This window comes from Pleurodeles waltl, chromosome 5, assembly GCF_031143425.1.
Source record: "Pleurodeles waltl isolate 20211129_DDA chromosome 5, aPleWal1.hap1.20221129, whole genome shotgun sequence".
Classification (NCBI taxonomy): Eukaryota; Metazoa; Chordata; class Amphibia; order Caudata; family Salamandridae; genus Pleurodeles; species Pleurodeles waltl.
Window position 1 is genome coordinate 25,520,006 of NC_090444.1, and position 21,376 is coordinate 25,541,381.

A 21,376-nucleotide genomic window follows, 5' to 3' on the forward strand; every position below is an offset into this window, starting at 1 on the left:
GGGAAATCAAAGAGAAGGCACACAAAAAACAAGGGAAACAAAATGGAGAAAGTACATAAAAAAACAAAAAAGGCAATGAGAAAGCAGGAAAAACAGAGAAAAAGGCAAGGAGAAGTCACTCAACAAACGGAATAAAAAGCAAGGAGAAAGCAGTGAGAGCTAGGGAAAAGAAAGGAGAAGGCACACAAAAACAGCAGAAAAAGCAAAGCAAAAGTAGTGAAAGTGAGCTAAAAGCAAGGATAAAGCACACAGAAAATAGGGAAAAAAGCAAGGAAAAAGAAGAGAAAATGAGGGAATAAGCAAGGACAAGGCACACAAGAAAATAGGAGGACAAGCAAGGGGAAATCAGAGAGAAAAAGGAAAAATAAAGGAGGGCGCAAAAAAACAAAGGGTGAAGCCAGGTGAAAAAAGGAGTAAGAGGGATGCAGCAGCATGTAGAGATGTGGCCCTGGGACCTGCTCCCTGCAGAGAGTGCGTGATGTTCTGCGTACGTCTGCATGGATCTATGTTAGCATCAACATGTTGTAATCATACAACCTGAAATATAAAATTTCACAAAATGCAAAAAATCTAAAATGAAAGTGATCTTCTTTGAAACTAGTTAGATTGAAGCAGTGAAGGTTTCACAGGATCTGGCTTTGCTGAGCAGTTTCTTCACTGCCCCTTTCACTTCCCTGTTCCTTAAAGTATAGATGAGCGGGTTAAGAGCTGGAGTAACTAAGCCATAGCAGAGAGAGAGTACTTTCTCTTTCTCTGTTGAGATCATTGACCGCGGTCTCATGTACATCAGAGTTATTGCCCCAAAGAATACAATAACCACAGCTAGGTGAGAGCCGCAGGTGGAGAAGGCCTTGCGTCGACCAGAAGCCGTTACCATTCCTAGGATGGTGGAGATGATGTGAAAATATGTCAAGGTGATACAGCAGAGAGGAGCCATAAGGACCACTACACCAATCACAAAGATTATAACTTCAATCAAGTGGATGTCGATACATGATAAACGTAAGACAGCAGCCAATTCACAGACAACATGGTTGATCTTGTGTCCACAGATTGGCACTCTCATTGTGAAAGCCACCTGAACAATGGCAAGGAGCATCCCACTGGTCCACACAATCACAGCTAGCATGATGCAGGTAGTTCTGGTCATCATGCGTTGATAGTTCAAGGGATTACAGATGGCAACATAGCGATCTATCGCCATTACTGCCAGTAGGATGCACTGGGTGTCAACCAAGGAGATACCCAAGTACATTTGGGTAACACATCCCACAAACGTTATGTGGTTTATTTCAGAGAGAAAACCTTCCATGCATTTAGGGACGTTTGTTGATGAATAACACATATCCAAAAAGGACAAGTTCCAAATAAAAAAGTACATGGGAGAGTGAAGCTGACAATCTGCTTTCACAACTATGATGATGAGCCCATTGCCAAGGATAGTCACCAGGTAAATTACAAGGAACCCAAAAAATGCCACTAAACTCATCTGGGATGAAATGGAAAATCCCAAAAGAATAAATTCAGTTGGACGGCTTTGGTTTCTAGAGTCCATCCTAGTCTCCTCTGGAAATCTGCAAAGAAAGAAGCATGATGGCAATGTGTGATTCACAAATTGACATATCTGTGATGATAGATCTCAAGTTACTCACATTAGTCATTACCACTGTTAGAAAGACTCATGCTCTTGCTACTATGGTCTAGGTTGATATAGGAAGTTTACTTGTATGGTTCTAGATCACTCCCAAGCAGGTTTTCAGTTTGGCTTCAGGAAACAAAACAATCACCTATATTTGGGTTTTTAGACTTAGCTTGAAGCCTCTGTGGTTTGAGGGATTGCACCCGGTGGGCCCTCAGCAGCGAGTATGACTATTGCCAACAAGACCGATTAGTCTAGACTGGCAGTGGTGGCAGCATCATTAGCAATGGCAGGTACAATATGGTGAGAGACCTACCTATCACACCATTCTATCATACCTCTGTGTCTTCTGGCTTTCGCTACATCCAGTGCGCATAGGTACAAAATGTGTATGTAATGGAGTGTGTGTAAGTTAGGTTGAACTAGGGGTGTGTGCCTCGATTGACTGTGGATGCAGAGGGGAGTTGAAGGCAGCCTACATGATGGAAAATGTTGACTGATAGCATTCTCCAACTTGTTGAACTGATCTGCAGAGTGAGATAGGGAGTGATGGAGGCAGTAGTTACTCTAGATGTGGAGAGGTACCCTATTCCTACATCCTTATCCCATGAGAATAGTGAGGGGTGGCTTGAGTCAAGAGACAGTGGTTCTTAACTGTACAAGAAGAGAGTTTTGACAGGGATGGACCTATCTGGAGATGGACACATGAAATAGCTGAACCACCTCAATGCCATCTTTGTCTCATGTCCTAGGAATACTGAGACTCTGTGTTTGATGGTGCAGAGCTTCTCACTGACCTGTGTAATTGAAACCCCTGCTGGGTTCAAGTGAAGCTTCAGTTTTCCAGGGATTGTGTCTATGACAGCTACCTCTTCAATGCTAAAAGGGGACCTCACACAAAGAAGTCTGCAAGTTCTGGGTCAAGAGCTAAGGATCTGCCTTGGAAAGTAGTCTGTCTTGTTGTGCTCAGAGTGGAGTGCTGGAAGTGCCATTGGATAAGGATACTGCTTAGAGAAGAAAATGCCCAAAGAAGTAGACTTAACTTGAAATCACAACTGCAATCCACACTGTGAAGGAACAGGGAAGATCAGTGTTACAAGAGACTTGAGGGCCCCCTGAACCCCTGCTCACACTGCACTCATTATTTGGTTGTCCCCAACTGTGCCATGCCATTTCCTCAGCCCTCCTTTCTACTTGGGGACAATTTTGTTGGGATTGCAGGTTGGTCTGAGGAATCTCAAGATCAATGATCACCTGGACACTTGTTGAGAAGGAGTTGCCTGTGACTGTCACTGTCCCTGTCATGCTGCATTGAGTAGTGCTGCACTGAAAAAATAGAGCTGCAACTTTCTGTTCCCTCCTTGTGATCAAAACTGTGAATCAGTATTCCCAAGTTCACTCTATGATCTTTGATTGAAAACCAACATGCCCCCGAGGATTCAAGAGCACAGGCTCTAGGGACATCTAGTCCATTCACTAACTCATGCTTCAGCTTACATGAAAGATCCGAGGGCAGGCCTTCCTTTTGTTTTGGTGAGAAGGGTTGTTTGGGCCAGTGACAACGACCAAAATCCACAATTGATGACCTGTCTGACTGCAACCACTCTACAGCTGGCAGAGACCCCTGGGAATGCAGATACTACAGCTGGACGACCACAAATGATAGTCACCTACCTCAAGCTGATACAATCCTGCGGCACGCTCTAGGTGAAATACTCAGACTACAGACCAGCATGGGACCTGGTGGCTGGCTTCCATGAACAGAACACTCTAGGGGAGTGGTTCCTAACCTTTCGACGTCTGTAGATACCCACTTGATCATTACTTTATTCCAGGATCCCCCACTGAATCATCAATGGAATCAAAGGACCTCAACCTAAACAATTTTGATGATTTGATCTGTGAAACAATAAACAAAAATACAGAAAAAATACACTCATTAAAGACCTTCAAAACAATGCAATGTTTTATTTAATTCACAAATAAATACAAAAAATCTACATCCCAATTTTCGTGGGAGGGTTGAAGCTTCTCCAAATTCAATTGAGGCCACCAATTGTCCATACTACATTCTCTTCGATGCTCTTGCTCTGCTCCAATGGCTCAATCTGAGGATACAGGTACATCTGTTGCAGTAGTTGTTGGTAAGTTCTTGGAAATATTAATGACAATTTGATACAGCTAATAAATTTTTGAAACATGAAAATATATCTGCAATGAAAGAATGCATATAGGCAATGAGATATGGGATGGAAGAACAGATGACATGAGCTGACATGTTGGAATCAAGCGCTAATTAGCGAGCAATGACATGCACGATAAATGCAATTCCCAACGTTACTAAGCAGGTTGCTTAATAATAAGTTGGTATGCTGTCTATAAATAAAAAGAGGTGCACCCAAAGGAACTGGTGCATAATAGAAGGTATAATTTGTAACTCCATCTTCCAGAAGAGACAGGAGTCAAAGACCCCTATGATGGAGCTCAGTGTCAACAACCCTACATGTCTCAGGCTTCAACGTTTGTCATACAGATCCACCAACAGTTTACAACAAGCAAAGAAAAATGCAAAGAAAAGTAAACAGGAGGAGTATTGTCTGTGATATTTACGATTTTGTTCATTTTTTTAAATTATTCAACATTATTTTACCATTTTGTATAATTCGTTTTATTTTTTTAACATGACATCACTATTGTTCAAGCTATTGAATGCCACAGGGAGATTGTTTCTAGGTTTGTAAATCAATTATTACATTGGAAATACAACTCTGTAGTCACTGTCACAACTGAACGAATGCTTTTTGATCCAATTGGCACACTGCCCTTTCCCATCCAGGTGTGTCCCATTGGATGGAGTTCCAGAAGGTGAAATGTATGCCAACGCCATTGTCCAGCGTCTGATTGTGTCCCCAGGGGTTATTTCCTGCTGCTTGATCAGAAAGCATGGCAGCCAAACAGGGCTGTGTTGTGTATTTCTGAAATATACATTATATATCTTCCACACTTCAATGACACCTGAGCACTGTGCCATCACTTCAGGATTTCACGGTAGCACCTTGTACTTTTATAACTGGTTCAGTGATCCTGGAAATAAATCCTTCATTTTCAGACTTTCTAAAAAAAGTTTGTCACCTCATCTCTCTAATGACATGAAAAGTTTCTGGTCTGGGTGATTGGGGGCTGAGAAAAAGATGGGGTCCTTTTCCACATACAGTGTACATGGAAAAGTTAGACAAAACAGCTGAACAGAACCACTAATTTGTGAGAAATCTAAATCTTTACCCATAAAATTGGCTTTTTTGGTTTGGTGTAAATCTGTTCAGCTGTGTTTGGGAAGTTATGGTTAAAGAAGTGAGGGTGTCTAGACGACTTCAGCTCTGCAAGATTAAAAGATTCCTTATTGCCTTCCATCAACATCAACAGAGATGTTGAGTAGCCATATTAGGACTCTGGGGCTTGGTCCCCAAGTCCTGATAAACAAATGTAAAATTGAAAAAAATCAAATATAGGGCTAGGAATACTCTGATCCCTAGTCATGTGGGGGGTTGCAAGTGGTCAAATTAAAAGAAATGTGTACCGCTGCTCCCGTGTGACTCCTTTGGGACCCAGTGAGGCCCCTTGTGGTTCCACAGGAATACTGCAGGACCCACCAAATGTTTTTTAAACATTTTGGGGCAGCGCTTTTTCTTAAAATTATCCCTGGTGTGGTCCATGGCCCGGGCATTGGTGCTTCATTATTTTTAAATTAACTTTTTAAAAATATTTGGGGATGGGGCATGCTTGAGGCCCCAGTGACTCACCATATTTGTGGCCCAATTCACAAAGTTAAACTTAGAGTTTTGGTCTAAGTTTAGCCCAAATGTCTGTTTACGACTTTTCGTTATTTGCAAAAGTATGTTACTAGTAGTATCTTTACATCCTCACTCGGGCAGAATCTTTTGTCCTGCCTGTGCTTCTTGCAGGCAATGGTGTTCAGCAAGACTCTTGCCATAGGCGGGACCCTGAACACAGGTTGCTCCTGCCCAGCAGGAATCCAAAGTACAATGGCCAGCTCCCTCACGGTAACAAAGGACAAATGCTGTGCAGGGGAGCTGGTGAGGCTATGAGGTGCTTTTAGATCCCCTCTGGGGATGCCAGTGGACATCCTAATTTGTAGATGAGGACTGGGGAACCCAAAAAGGGAAATATAGTAAAAAATGTGGCTCAAAGCCACATGCTTAAATTAAAGTGGGCTTCTCTCATATATTCATAAATCTCTACCCAGGAGCCCACATAATGCCCTGTGTAGGTTTATTGGCATGATGTCTGGTCTCTGTGGTACCACCACCAAGGGGAAAAGGGGCACAATCATTGTACTGTTAAGGTGTTGTGCTGGACTGTCGGGATTACAGTTGCCCCCACCAGAAATATTTGTAAAGACCCTGTGTTTCCATGGGACTTGCAGACAAGACTCCAGGTGTAGGTCATTTTGTTATCAAGCACTATCAGAGCTGAAACCTTCACTGTTGGGCTGTGGAATACAGGTACACCATGTGGTTCATTTTAGGACTGCATTATGTAGTCTGACTTGTGTAACAGAAAGACTATGACACTTGCAATTACTTGAATATTAATTGGGTTTTTAAAACTATTTTATCAACATGATATTGGTAGATATGGCAATGTTCATATCAATAATGAATTCATTTAAACATGATTATTGATCTAGTGGTTTTAATGGTGATTTGTAAAAAAATTTTTTTTTTTTAACTTGGTGATGCCTTGATCAAGCGAATAGGCCTGCTTTATATTTTAATGTGATTACCACTTGATGAAGCCAATTGGCTTTGTTTGTATATTGATGTGATGACCAGAAGACAAAAAATAGTTACATAGGTGCAGAAAAAAGGCAGAAAATTACATTAAAAAACCCTTTGATAAAAATAACCTTTGAAACACACTAAAACAAAGGTTAAAGTGATTTTATAGTTAGATGACAATGCTGTTTATACTGTTACATTTTCAACCTCAAATGCCACTGAAATACACCAGGTATGGTGTAGTTGTAGGAGGCTGGCCTGGTTTGTAGTGGGTCCCAAAGGTACTTACACCTTACACCAGGTCCAGTTATCCCTTATTAGTGAAACGTAGTCAGTGCCTAGAAGCCAGGCTGTCTAGGATTAGGTGTAGCTGAGCAGCCAAGGCTTATCTAGGAGACATGGAAATCTCTTGAAATACCACTGTAGTCACACAGTACTCACACACATGAAAGAAAATATTCAGTGTTACAAAATGAAAAGGTACTTTATTTTTAGTGACACAAATGCCAAAAATACCTCAGAGACTATACTCCGTTAGGAGGTAAGTAATATGCACAGTATATACACTAGAATGCAGAAATAGCTGTAAAAACAGTCAGAGAAAAAGTGCAAATAGTGAAAATCACAATAGGATGCTGGGCATAGGGGGAACACAAACCATATACTAAAATAGTGGAATGCGAAAGTCGGTTTACCACCTAGGCAAGTGTAGTATGTAGAGGGCTGCTGGGAGTGTAAGAAAACTCCAAAGATAAGTAATAGAACCCACCCCAGAGCCCAGGAAAACAGGAGTAAATCACAGTACGTTTCCTAAAACACACAAGAGGTTTTAATAGAAGATTATGCAAGAACCAGAAGAGACTGCAAGACACCAACAATGGATTCCTGGACCTGAAGACCTGTGGAAGAAGGGAACGTAGTCCAAGAAACACTGAAGAGTCCAGGGAGAACAGGAGCCCCCGCTAACCCGGATGAAGGTGCAAAAGTGGAACCACCGGTGAGAAGACAAAGGGGGTCCTTACGACCCTGGCGGAAGGTGGAGAACCGGCGGTAAGACCGCCAACAGGCTGGCGATCTCCCTTCATGGAATTATGACCATGGCGGTTACTGCCATGGTCATCTGCCGGTTCTACGTTCCGCCCGCCGGGCTGGAGACCTGGGTCTCCAGCCCGGCGGCCATCACTATACCGCCGGCGGTATTTTGACCCGGCTTACTGCCGTGGATTTCCTGCGGTTTGAACTGCCATGAAATCCATGGCGGTAAGCACTATCAGTGCCAGGGAATTCCTTCCCTGGCACTGATAGGGGTCTCCCCCACCCCCCACCACCACCCTGACTTCCTCCCCTACCCCCCTCAACACCCCTGCTACCCCCCAAAGGTGGCAGGGTCCCCCTCCCCAACCCGACCCCCAACATCACATCACCCATTCCCACACGACACGCACGCAGGCACCACCTACACACTCACACACGCCAACATACATGCTTACATACACACACACAGGCAGACACGCACACCCACATACAAACATTCACGCATGCATCCATACTGACATACCCACAGACATACACGCATTCATTCCCATACACACAACACCCCCGCAAGCATTCACGCACTCACACCCCCCCTTAACATACACACACGCACACCTCCATGCACGCACACAACACCCAAAACTCCCCCACCCTCCTCCCCTCACGGACAATCGACTTACCTGGTCCCACGATCCTCCGGGAGGGGACGGGAGCCATGGGGGCAGCTCCGCCGACACCACACCGCCAACAGAACACCGCCACGGCGAATCACAGGACGTGATTTGCTGGGCGGTGTTCTGTTGGCGTGGCGGTGGAGGTGGAGCAACCTCCACTTCCCTGCCTCCCGCCAGTATGGCTGTTGGTGGCTCTCTGTCCGAAAAAGGACGGAGAGCTGCCAATGGTCATAATAGGCCGAGCGGAAAACCGCCACCACTGGCGGTCTTCCGCACGGCGGTCCCTCGACGGTCTTTCAAAAAGACCGCCGAGGTCAAAATGACCCCCAAAGTCAGTTGTGCACCCAAGAAGACAGATGCCGGTTCCTGGTTGGTGCAGAAAATGTCTCACGCCGGATGGATGATTTCAGTCTAGTTTGCGGTTCTGGATTCCACCAACAAGCCTTGGCACATGCAAAGCTTGTGGATAACGGAAAATGGCGATTCCTGGGACCAGGAGGGATCTGGTGGCCTCTACCCAGGCAGTGGAAACAGCGGGGGATCTCAGCAACTCAGAGAGCCCTCAGAAGACCAGGCAGCATGCACAGGAGTCCCACAGCATGGGGACAAAAAAGGTGCAAATGGAGGCTCATGCAGCACGACACAAAGGGAACCCACGCCACCAGAGAACCACTCAGGAAGCTGTGCGTCACAGGATGGAGTGATGGGGGACTAAGCTGTGCTTTGCATGAAGAACTTCATGGAAGGTCGCACAGAAGCCCTAGCAGCTGCAAAACATGTGGTGCACGGGGTAACTGTCTGGCACAAGGAGGCAAATTACCTCCGCCAAATTTGGACAGCTGGGCCTTTGGACCGTCAGGGTCACCTTAGTCTACCACCCGTGTTCCAGGATCCACACTCCTTGTCAGGAGAGGGGATCCAGAGTACCGGTCATCTCTGCAGAGAGGTGCCTACTGAAGCAGGGAAGTGACTCCGTCACTCCACGGGAGATTCCTTCAGTTCTTCTGGTGCAGGCTGAAGACAGGCAGCCCTCTGTGGATCCATGACCTGGAAAATGTTGCAGTTGATGGAAGGAGCTGGAGTTACAGAGTTGCAGTAGTCGTCTTGGATACTTTGTTGCAAGTTGTAGAGTTCCTGGAGCAGTACTGCAGTTGATCCAACAGTAGAGGGTAAAGCAAAGGATGCAGAGGAGTCCTGCTGGAGTTTTGCAATCCAAATCTGAGGAAACACCAAGAGGAGAGACCCTAAATATCCCTCAGAGGGGGATTGGTCACCTAACCAGGAAAGGACCTATCAGGAGGGGTCTCTGATGTCACCTGCTGGCACTGGCCACTCAGATGCTCCCAGGGTACCCACCACCTTGGAATCCAAGATGGCAAATCACAGGGACACACTGGAGGGGCTCTGGGCACCACCCCTGGGGTGGTGATGGACAGGGGAGTTTTCACGCCAGAGCAGGGACTGGGGTCCCTGAATCGGTGTAGACTGGATTAAGCAAGGAGGGCACCATCTGTGCCCTTCAAAGCATTTCCAGGGGCTCTGGGAGGATACCCCTTCCATATCTGTAACACCTATTTCCAAAGGGAGAGTGTGTAACATCCCTGTCCCAAAGGAAATGCTTTGTTCTGCCTTCCGGGGATTGAGCTGCTCAAGCCCCAGGAGGGCAGAAGCCTGTCTGTGAGGTGGCAGCAGCTGGAGCTGCAGTGGAAACCTCAGAAGGCTCATATTGCAGTATTGAGGGGCAATGGTGGAGCCCCCAGAGTGCAAGGGATTGTGCAACCAATACTGGAATCAGTATTGAGTTACAATTCCCAGTTGTTAGACACCTTACATGGTCATATTACATGCATTCCCTGTTCTCCATTTCAAACCCACTGCCATCTTTTGTTTATTCATATTGCTTGGGTTTCAGTTTGCACTATTCCGCCTTTTTATATCACACTAGAAATAAGTCTTTAATATGTCCCATTTTAAAGATAGATGAGAGGAAATGGCAAGGAACCTCTTTTCCAATCAGGCTACACATGTTGGAACTCGTATCAGTCCAAACAACAATGATGGCCTAAAGGACCAGTTTCCAAAAACTGGAACGTTTGAAGAAACAGGAGATGGCCAGAAGGTGGGATGGTATCACCTTGCAAAAATATTTAGAAAACAAAAAAATCCCACAGGGCCTGAGAATCCTAATCTTTCCAACATTTAAAGACCTAGATGATGAATCCCTGACAGAATGGGAAGAAAATTTACAAAATGCCTCTTTCACGATGTTGCGCATACTAATTAAACACTCTGAGACCATCAAACTTCAGGCCGAGATTGACAAAATTGAGAAAAGTATTGAATGCTTAAATCTTAAGGAGGCTACCAAAAAGAACCATGAAATTATGGATAAAGTCCTGGAAGACCACCAACTTTACTTGCGTGATAAGAAATTATGTAAGATTAAACGGGATGATTTGTACTACAAAGAAGGGAGAATCTATACCTTTGCACGGAAATATGATAACCTAAGGCCAGCGATACCCAATATAACCACACGCATTGAAAGAATGGACACTGATTCAGAGAGTTCTAGTTTTATCTGTTCGTTTGACAGTGTAACATCTAATGAACCATCAACATCAACAAAGCCACACCATAATCCTTCACCTTTTTTAGTGGAGATGCAAAGACTCAGATTCAGCAACAAACGGGTGCAAAAAGAAAGATCAGGAGGTGGGGCAAAAGATCGAGGAAAGAATACAAGTCTCAATGCTCAGGGGGTCCAAACACGTTCCAAGAATAACTAGTTATACCGGATGTGTTGCAGACGATTGGTTCCATACAGCAAGACAAATTGGTGATTGTTAATCTGTCTAAACGTACACTTAATAAATATGAATATGACATTCTCAGTAAAGGGCTGGGGTTCTGTCCCACTCAAATGAATGATCCTACGGATGTATTTGTTGATTTTTTCAAATTTGCACGGTTGCTTAAATTAAAGGATCATTTTAACATGTCATGCATACCAGTGATTCCACCAGATGACTCTCCCCTATGTTATCCCATTCTGTTTCCGACCTTCATCACTTGCAACTTGTTATATCTCTTATGGATAATGATCATATTGAGTTTGAAACTTTAAGGAATGAGTTGGGCATTCGGGAGAACACATGTATCAATAGCGGTGTTAGACTTGGTTCTAAATTAATTCCTGAAGGAGCACACCATAATGTTGCTCTTTTTCGCGTGCGAGTCTCTAATGATTTTTATAAACTTTTGGAGAGGCTTGACATTTCCAAATTTAGGAATGACAATCTTACGAAATCTGAGAGGAATGCGCTACTTTTCCTAAAACCTGATTCCACAATAGTGATTAGGGAAGCTGATAAGGGCGGTAATGTTTTGGTAATGGATAAAACAGATTACATTCAGGAAATTAACAGACAATTATCTGATAGGGTGTGTTATAAACCCATCACTGTAAATCCAATACAATCTTTGAGTGATTATATCAACATGCAACTTAATGATTGGCGGAAAAGCTGTCTTATTTCTGATGGTGAATACAAGTATTTAAAGATCCATGACCCATATTTTCCATGCATTTATATTATTGCCTAAAATACATAAAGGAGGGAAATTCCCTCCAGGTAGACCTATCATTTCTGGCAATACCTCCCCCACTGAGAGACTGTCAGAATATGTTGACGTTTTCTTACAACCCTTTGTGCGCAACCTTCCTTCTTACATACAAGATAGTACAGATATACTTAACAAATTTGAAGATTTTGAATGGTCGGATTAACTTTTGTTTGTGACTATGAACGTGACTAGTCTTTATACCTGCATACACAAACAATTTGGGATGAGAGCGATTGAATCGTTTCTGGCTACAAGAGCTGCTGACTATTGGTAGCATAACAGTATGTTGATGGAAATGATACTTACTCCTGCCTATTCATGGGTTGGTATGAGAGGGGGCATGCCTGGGGCAGATATGCTATGCATTGGACACACCTATTAGTCTTTTGGGGCAGATATATCGATGATATAATTCTTTTGTGGAAAGGTTCGGTGGAAGAACTATTAGCATACCATCTGTTTCTGAATGACAATCCATATAATGTGAAATTAAGCTTACAGTATAGTAAGGAACGGATTGACTTTCGTGACATAGGTTTTTTTGTTGAAAGCAACAGGATACAAAGTACCCTTTTCAGAAAAGCCACCTCGTGTAATAGTATCCTGCATGTTAGCAGTGCCCATCGCAAATCAGTTATCAACAACATCCCTTTTGGTGAAATGACTCGTATTAGACGTAATTGTAGTACGAACAACATCTTCAATACCCAGATTGATGAAGCCAGAAATCGGGGATACAGTGAGGCAATTCTCACTAATGCACACAAACGCATTGGGACAGTAAAAAGACATACAACACTTGTTACTGACTATAAGGACAAAAAAAGTAAGGACAGATCCAGTTGCTTCAGGTTCACTTCTCAATTTTCCATCCTGAGCAATGATATATACAAGGTTTTACGCAAACACTGGCACTTGCTTCTTGAGGTATCAGGCATTAGCAACTCTATTTCTAGGAATCCACAAGAGACCTATCGTAGGGGACGCACCCTGCGAGACCACCTATGTCCCAGTTATATTACCACCAGTAAGATACAGAAATGGTTACCTACAGGTCCGAAAGGCTTTTTTATTTGCCATGAATGCAATGTGTGCAACTTTGGAGTTGATAAGATTAGCAATTTCAGCTACAACGCCACTAAAAGATATGAAATCAGATATTTCATCAATTGTAAAACAAAATACGTTGTATACATTTTGGGGTGTGCCTGTGATCGAATTTATGTGGGCAGTACCATCAGACCCTTAAAACTTCGCATACAGGAACATATTAGAGCAATCAAAAACAAGGATACTAAATATCCCTTGTCGCTCCATATGATGGAACAACATCCTAATGATAGTAAAATCTGGTTTCATGGGGTCGATCAGATACCAGTTAACCGGAGAGGAGGGGACAGAGAATTGGCCCTACGACATAAGGAGGCAGCATGGATATGCTGCTTACTTGCTGTTGATATGGGTCACAACTTTGATGATGAACTCCATTACTTTCTTTAGATACTTTTGCTTTCAAATACTCCTCTTTTTTTCTGATGTGTCTGCTTTCTTATTTTGGATGTCTTACGTAGTTTGGCACCTGTGGTATATGGATCCTACATCTTGAGGTTTACCTCTGGCGCACTATCAGCATGTTCTTTTGTGGGGCACCTCTTTCAGTTGTGGGTGTTATCATCAATATCTTACTTACATATCATCTTTTTAACACTTCCATATTTTAATTTTCTGTTTTCTCTTTTTGCTTGTTTATTTTTCTTCCTTTCTTGTTTTTTTTTCTCTTACTGTTTGCGGTGTTAATTATATCCATTGTTCATTCGATTTTACATTATTTTCTATGTTTTATATAACCATTTTGCCTATTCTAAGATGGCCGCCAGTTTTTGGGTTAGTTTCCTGGTTTTTGACCTATCGCGCCTTTTTCTTTTTCCTGTTTCTATTTCTAGGTAAGTCCCACACGAAATGGATGTTTAGATCTTTTCCGTTTTGGGCATATTTCTGTTTCTATTTTCGTAAGACGGTGAACCAACACAGTTTGAGGTTTCGTCATCTTATCAGTGGGCTTTATTTACAAGTAGCTCCCTTTATTTCTGTTCAGTAATATTTATTAGCAGCACGAATAGTTATGTGTTCAACTTCGTACTGTTTTATACTTCGGGGCAAGTTTTTCTTTGATTTGCTCCTGTACCTTTCTCCCACTTTGGTTAAAATACCGTCCTTTTGGAGGAAAGATAAAGTAGGATAACAGTTGGCATTTGATTTCTTGTCACAAATTAGTGGACTTTGACTAGAATAAGTTTATTATTTATTAGGTAACGTGTGTAGTACATTATCAATTTATTGTTTAATTAGATGTTTGATCATTATGTTTATTAACTTATGTCAAAGGGAATCCTTTTTTTTTACTTATTTTCTTATAATTCATGATACTTATGAATGCCTAGGGCATATTGATTCTTTTGAGATAGTTTGGCATAAAGATTATTATAGTTATACCTCTATTATCTCAGTATGAAGTAGTGCTTCTTGCTGATCCCATTTTTTCTTTCCAATTTCCTTTTATTCTAGTCCTATTCTGTTTTGTTATCATGTTGTTATTATTTTCTGTTCAGCTTACTCCCTGCTAACTGACTGTTTGTTGACACCTATGGTCGGAAAGATTTACCAATAATGTGTGCAGAAAATGAGTGGCATTTATATTATAAGGTATGACTCTTTTGATTTACTTATTCCTTCCTCTTTCTCTGCTGGACAATCAAGATATAGGATTACTACGTATGTGTAAGTTTTGTATTTAGAAATAACCCTAGTGAATAGCTTTGGTGTACAATCATTTTCTTCATTGGCATTTGTTTCCTTTGCTCCTTCTCTCTTTTGGAAGTAGTCACTCCATTATTTATTATTGGCATTATGATTGGTATATGGGTTCTTTATGATTATTTGTTGGATGATTGCCTTTTAGTTTAAATGTATTGATCATGTTAGTTATTGTTGCTTTCTCCTATTTTCATAGGTATTGTCTTGTTGGTAGCTTTCTAATTTATTATGATAAGTATTTTTCATTTTCTGTAGTTTGCTGTTGTTGTCTCTTGCCTTTGTATGTATTCATGTTGTTGGTGATATTTTTTGATACTTTGTATTTGGAATATTGTTGTATGTTTCTGTATATGTCTTGTTTGTCTGTGTAAATACAATTAGATTATTTATGTGTTTTATCATGTTTGCAGCCCTGAAGAAGTCCTTCAACAAGGACGAAACGCGTTGACTGTTTTGTTTTTACATCCAAGGACACTTTAATAAAGAGAAATTACTCTCGTCATAATATGAACTAATTGGATTCATTTATTTTGTTCTTTGTGGTGCACGTTCAAAATCTTTTAGATTCAAAATATAAATATATGTCCATTGCTATACAATGTTTCAGAAGACTTGTGACTCTCCAGTGGAGTTCAGAATGCCAATACCTAAGAAAACCACATAATATACATCCGTGAAGTAGGAGAAGTCCAATAGAACTACAAAAGCCAAAATTTGCTGATACACTAAGTATCGCGGTTTCAAGACGTGGCCTTTGTTCTAAAGACGTCACTCAAAACAAATGTGCATGCTCTGTAATTGGAATTACTCACTAGTCAGCCCAAAAAACAGAGTGCAAGCTTGAGAGAGAATACCATCGAAGAAGAACTTCCTACTCCTTCGGAACGCATCTAAATACCGCCTGAATACAATGAAGGTCCTGATTGCCCCTCACTGCGGAGCCTCGAAAATACAGGTGTGTACTGGGTGAAGTCTAAAGTGAAGTGCGCTGAGTAGAACACTACGCGTTCACTAGATTCGAGGGCAATCGCCCTCTGAACATTCTGAGGGTGGAATCTTAAAACATCTAGACTGCTAACCGGGAGCTCCACTGATGATACAGGTAGGACCAACTAAGGGTACAGATACTACTGGACTGTGAGGGGCCATTCCTGACACCAGCACAACAGGTAAAAGGCATTCTATGTAGAAAGTGTGCTTCTCCTTTTGCCACAGAGTTATTTTGCTACTTACAGCTTATATGTTTCAGTTCTTCTAAAATAGCACAGTGTGCTATGAGCAGGCTTTAAGGAGTTGCTAGCATACTTAAAGGCATAGGTTTGGATCATTTGTGTTCACTATAACCATTTTTTTAAATCAAAGAAAGGTGGCAGTAAGGATTTAGAGCGTGAGTCCCTACAACTGCTTTGAATGGCGGATGGAAGTTTGCTTGGCAGATATGTAATTTTGAAATCAAGGAGCGCATGTAGTCAGTGGTCCACAGCACCGACGTCTGCACCCTCGATGCCTGTAGCTTGCACATTCAGACTGCAAGTTTTCAAACTGGACAACTAACACTTTGCCAGTGCTGATCACTTGCATTGCAGACACCAACACACAGCACTTGCATACGCAAAGTCTTTTGGGAATCAGGTCCAACATTGTCAAATTGATGATATCCTGATGACCCAGGTAGCCACTGTGAAATGATGTTGGCCTAAGTAAACTTAAAATGTTAAACTCAGCTGCTGGGTGTACGTCTCGAAGTTGGGCCATTAAAGTGACAGTATATATAGTACTACTGTTAGTAAGAGTGGTGACCTTTTCTATGTTATGCCATGTGTTAATAGCTTAAAATCATCATGCAATCAAACACTGTTAGTGTTGGACCTGGCCCTCTCTGCAGAGTCACCCCCAAAACTTTTGCCTTTTTCCCTCCACTTTTTGCTGAATTCATTTCTGTTTGACTTAGGCCTTTGTGCACTTTGCCACTGTTAACCAGTGCTAAAGTGTTTAAATTCTACTACTGTGTCTGCAGCACTACCTGTGCTGCTCACTTGACTTAAGTAGCCCCTTAAAACATGTCCTGGGTCTGCCATTGCAGTCTGAATGCAGTTTTAAACAGCCAATTCAACTTGGAAATATAACCTCCCTGCCAAGCATTACAAGACTCTTTTATTGCATATAAGTCTCTGCTAAGGTGGGCTGTAGGTACCCCATAGGGTAGGTGCATTATAATTAGAAGGTTGGACAAGTTCTTTTACGTTTTACTTGTCATGGTAGTGAAAAACTTGTAAATTTACTTTATTGTATTTAATAAATAGTAACTTTTGTTTAGGGACAGTAAGCTTTTAATGTTTGGTATCTAGGGAATTTTAATTACATTAAATAACCTGTTTAATGGCATAGTCTGATTTTAAAGTGCAATTTTGAAAATGTCACTTTTAGAAACTTGGCATTTTCCTGCCTTTAGCCATTTGGTGCATTCAGCCTCCTCTAGGTCACATGGCTGGGTTTAACTGACAGTTTGGCTTTGTGAATTCCTCCCAGACAGTCACACAATAGAGGGGATAGGTGTGGATGGTTGTGTCTTTAAGGGCCATCTGCTGGCAGGATGGAGTGGACAGATCTGAGCACAGCCCCAACCTCATATTTTCTCTGTAGGGAGCATGGCGGCAGGGCAGGGGTATCATGAAATTTAAAGGACTTCAATGAGAAACCTCTACAAACTTCAAAGAAGGCACCAAGTATAACATTAGGGTCCTCAGAAACACTCCAGATTACTCTGGAACGTTTGCTGCTGTGACCTGCTGTGCACTCTGCTTTACCTAGAAGGACTGCTTTGCAGCCTGGATCCTGCCTTGAACCCTCAGAGGTCAGCCTTGCTTTTAAGCCCTGCATCTTCACCTGTACCCAGGACTTCCAGAAGTGACTCCAATGGCTAGTTTGCTGGCCTCCTGTTCTAAGCTACAGGGCCATAACTGACTCTGACCACCTTGAACCTATACATGGACTGAGCCCGTGTGAGTCCTGAACCCCCAAGAGGTCTCCACCCACTCCTGGATGCTTGGCTGTGGTGCTAAAGGTGAACAGATAGCCAAAATCCACAACCTGGGACTATTTGGCTAAAGACTACTCTGAGAACTAAGGGAAGACGGGGACCAACCTGCTCGTTGATCCAAAAAGTGGAATCTAGTCAGCCTGACTTCATTGCTGCTCCCACTACATTCCTTTCCACAGCAGCAAATTCTGTTCAGAAGTCCTTCATCAAAGGGGCATCCGATTCCTGGAGCTGTCTTCAGCTAAAGCCTCCTGCCTCATCCTGCTGGAGATTTTCGACTTTCAAAAAAGTAACTAAGGGCCTGATTTTGATGTTGACCATTACGGGTCTGCAGCCACTTTTTTATGGAAACCCAGTCTGCCAGCTTGACGGTCAGTCTAGCTGATTTAGATGTTGGCGGTCCCATAGACTAACACCCACCAAAGTCCCGCTGACTCTGACAAGAATTCCCATCTGCCACAACAGCTCCATATAAACAGTGGCTGATGGCGGAAGTCCATTACTGCCGTGAGAATTTGGATGTTCCTTAATGCCAAGCAAAATGTGACAGTCCAAAATCTACACCTGAATTGGCAGATTGGTGGGTAAAGGAGTAAAAACTCACATTTTTCTCATTCCACTTCTGTTTCCATTTAGACACTTTTGGACAACACACCAGTCACTGCTGCCGCTGGACCACTGAGAAAGCATGCCTCCCCCCGTCGCTGGACACATGGATAGAGTACCAGCATTGGCTGTGTACATTGGCGGGTCTCTGCACATGGGCTTGGGACCACTGCTGACGTATACATGCAATAGTCATTTTTTTAAAAATTAATCTGACATGCATATGCCAGGGATACAAGTGGGTCAGACATGGATGGGGACACACTGGTACACACACATATCACACATACACAACTGAAATTTTGGTTTTAGGATTCATTGTCAAATGAACGCTGGCACCACAGTGATGGTACAATCATATCTCTCAACTGTATCCATGTGTGCATATTGAAAGGGAAGCAGTACCTGTCATGTTCTTCTTCGTGTTGTGTGTGTGAGTCAGTACGTGTATGTGTGTGTGTGATGCGATCGGCTAGGTGAGGTGGAGGGAGCAGGAGTGGGTGATGTGGTTGTTTCAGTATGTGTGTCACTTGCATATGGGTTTGATGTTGTTGTGTATTTTGTGTTGTGTGCTGTGTTGCTGTGTGCAACTTTTAAGTGCATGTTGTTGGGCGTCAGTCATTGTCATGATATGTGTAGTTTTGATGTTGTGTGAGTGTGTGTGGATGTGTGTGTAACTGTGTCAGTTGTTGCTGTTGTGTCGTGTGTGGATGCAGTGTCAATGGTGTGTGTATGTTGTATAAAGGATATTTGGCAATGTGTGTTTTCAGCAAGTATGTGTTGCAGTGGAATAGCAATGGATGATAGTGTGTATGTTGTGTGTTGTGTCATGTGTGATGCAGGAGGACACATATGGCAATGGTACAGGGTGTGTGTATTTATGCGACTCACCTCTATTTAATGGCCAATGTCATTGTGTATTGTCTTTTGAGTCCCACAATGTCCTCCGCACATCAGCAAACCACCGCCAGTACACAACCTGTAGGACTGTAAGTTCTATAAATGCCAGGTGGAACACCATCAATTTGACCGTGTTCTTGGGTCCAATACTGCAGCGGTTTGGGGGTGACAAGATCTAAATCAGGCCTTAAGTCTAAAAATAGAAATCATCACCATGACTTCACCCGGATGCTCCCCCACAATGGCGCTACCTACTGGGACACTGCCTGCATCCTTGCCCTGCACGTTACCTTCTCAGGACATTTTTCTTGCAAATTCTTCTAAGTATAAAGTTAAGCACTGACAGGATCCAATCCACTTCTAGTATCCAACCCACGCTCCATCTTGGTCAGCTACATTTTTGACTTTGACCCAGTCTCATTCGACTAGATGTCTGCAGTTGGCACTTTGATCTTTTAGGTGCTAGTTTTTAATAAAAAAATCATAACTCTGTGTCAACTGATTGATTTTTTCTTGTTTTGGTGCCAAATAATGTATTAAAATTGACTTTTTTTTCTAAAATAATTTGGGATTTTTCTTGTGTTTGTTTGCCAATTTGGTATTGTTTTTGGTGGTGCTTAATACTTTATACATTGCCTCTAAGTTAACCCTGACAGCTTTGAGTTATCCTGGACATCCCCGCCACTGCCACATCTCAGGCCACCTGAGAGACGTACACTAGCTCCCCATCAACAAGAGAATCACCTTCAAACTCCTCATCCACGCTTACAAAGCACTGCACAACACCGTTGTGTTGGTTGTTGCAGTTGTTTCATGTGTGGGTGCAGTGTCAATAGTGTGCGTCTGTTGTGTCATGGCTATATGTATGTTTTCATCATGTATGTGTTGTGTTGTCGTTGAATGGCAATGGATGATAATGTATATCTCATGTATTGTGTCATGTGTGATGCAGAAGGACACATGACAACGGTACAGTGTGTGTGTGTGTGTGTGTGTGTGTGTGTGAGACTTACCTCTATTCCACTGCCAATGTCATTGTCCAATGTCCATTGAGTCCTGTAATGTCCTCCCTCTGTCAGAAAACCGTCGCCAGTACACCGCCTGCAAGACTGTAACATCTAAATGCACCAGGTGGAACACTGTTGACTTGACGGTCGTCTCGGGTCCACTGACACAGACGTTTGGCTGTGGCACCACCAAGATCTAAATTACGCCCTAAATCTAAATGTAGAAATCATCACCATGAAATACAGAGTCAGGAAAATGAAAATGAAGTAAAGAGGGAGGAGAGAGAAACATTAGAAACATCAAAAAAGGGAGAGAATAGCAGTACAAAGAGAAGAAAGAGAAAAATAAGAAATATTAAAGGAGAGAGAATCAATATAGAGGATAGAGAAAATAGAAACATTAAATAAAGAAGAGAAAAACGGCAGAGTGTGAGTGTAGGAGGCTGGCCTGGCTTATAGTGGGTACCTTGTGGTACGTACACCTTGTACCAGGTCCAGTTATCCCTTATTAGTAGAATAGAGGTGTTTCTAGCAGCTTAGGCTGATACAGGTAGCTATAGCAGAGCAGCTTAGGCTGAACTAGGAGACATGCAAAGCTCCTACCATACCACTTAAATCACTTAGCACTTTATCATAAGAAACACAATACTCAGAGTTACTAAAAATAAAGGTACTTTATTTTAGTGACAATATGCCAAAAGTATCTCAGAGGATATACTCCCTTAGGAGGTAAGTAATATGCACAAAATATACACACACAAACCAAATCAACTAAGTAAACAGTTAGAATAGTAGTGCAAACACTGTAGAACAAAATGGAATGCAATAGGAGATAATAGGCCTAGGGGCAACACAAACAATATACTCCAAAAGTGGGATGTAAACCACGAATGGACCCCAGGCCTAGTGTAGTGTGTAGAGGGACGCTGGGAGTGTAGGAAAACACTAAGGGTGTCCAAGATACCCCACCCTAAGACCCTGAAAAGTGGGAGTAAAGTTACCCTACTACCCCAGAAAGAGAGTAAAGTCGAGATAGGGGATTCTGCAAGGACAATAACTGACTGCAAAGCACTGAAGACAGATTCCTGGACCTGAGGACCTGTAAAGGAAGGGGACCAAGTCCAAGAGTCACGCAAGTGTCCAGGTGGGGCAGGAGCCCACTAAACCCCTGATGAAGGTGCAAAAGGGCTGCCTCTGGGTGGAAGAAGCCAAAGATTCTGCAAGAACAGAAGGTG

At 42.6% G+C, this 21,376-nt stretch overlaps 1 protein-coding gene across 1 annotated transcript; it reads right to left on the bottom strand.

Moving 5' to 3' along the window:
* Nucleotides 1–601: 601 nt before the first annotated feature.
* Nucleotides 602–1,204, bottom strand: LOC138296945 (olfactory receptor 2K2-like). The gene has a single exon (XM_069236464.1). It carries the CDS (start codon nucleotides 1,202–1,204, stop codon nucleotides 602–604), a length of 603 nt encoding a protein of 200 aa, XP_069092565.1.
* Between the last annotated feature and the right edge of the window lie 20,172 nt (nucleotides 1,205–21,376).

Coding starts and splice junctions, on each gene's coding strand:
- LOC138296945 (XM_069236464.1), bottom strand. CDS start 1,204: ATGGCGATAGATCGCTATGTTGCCATCTGTAATCCCTTGAACTATCAA.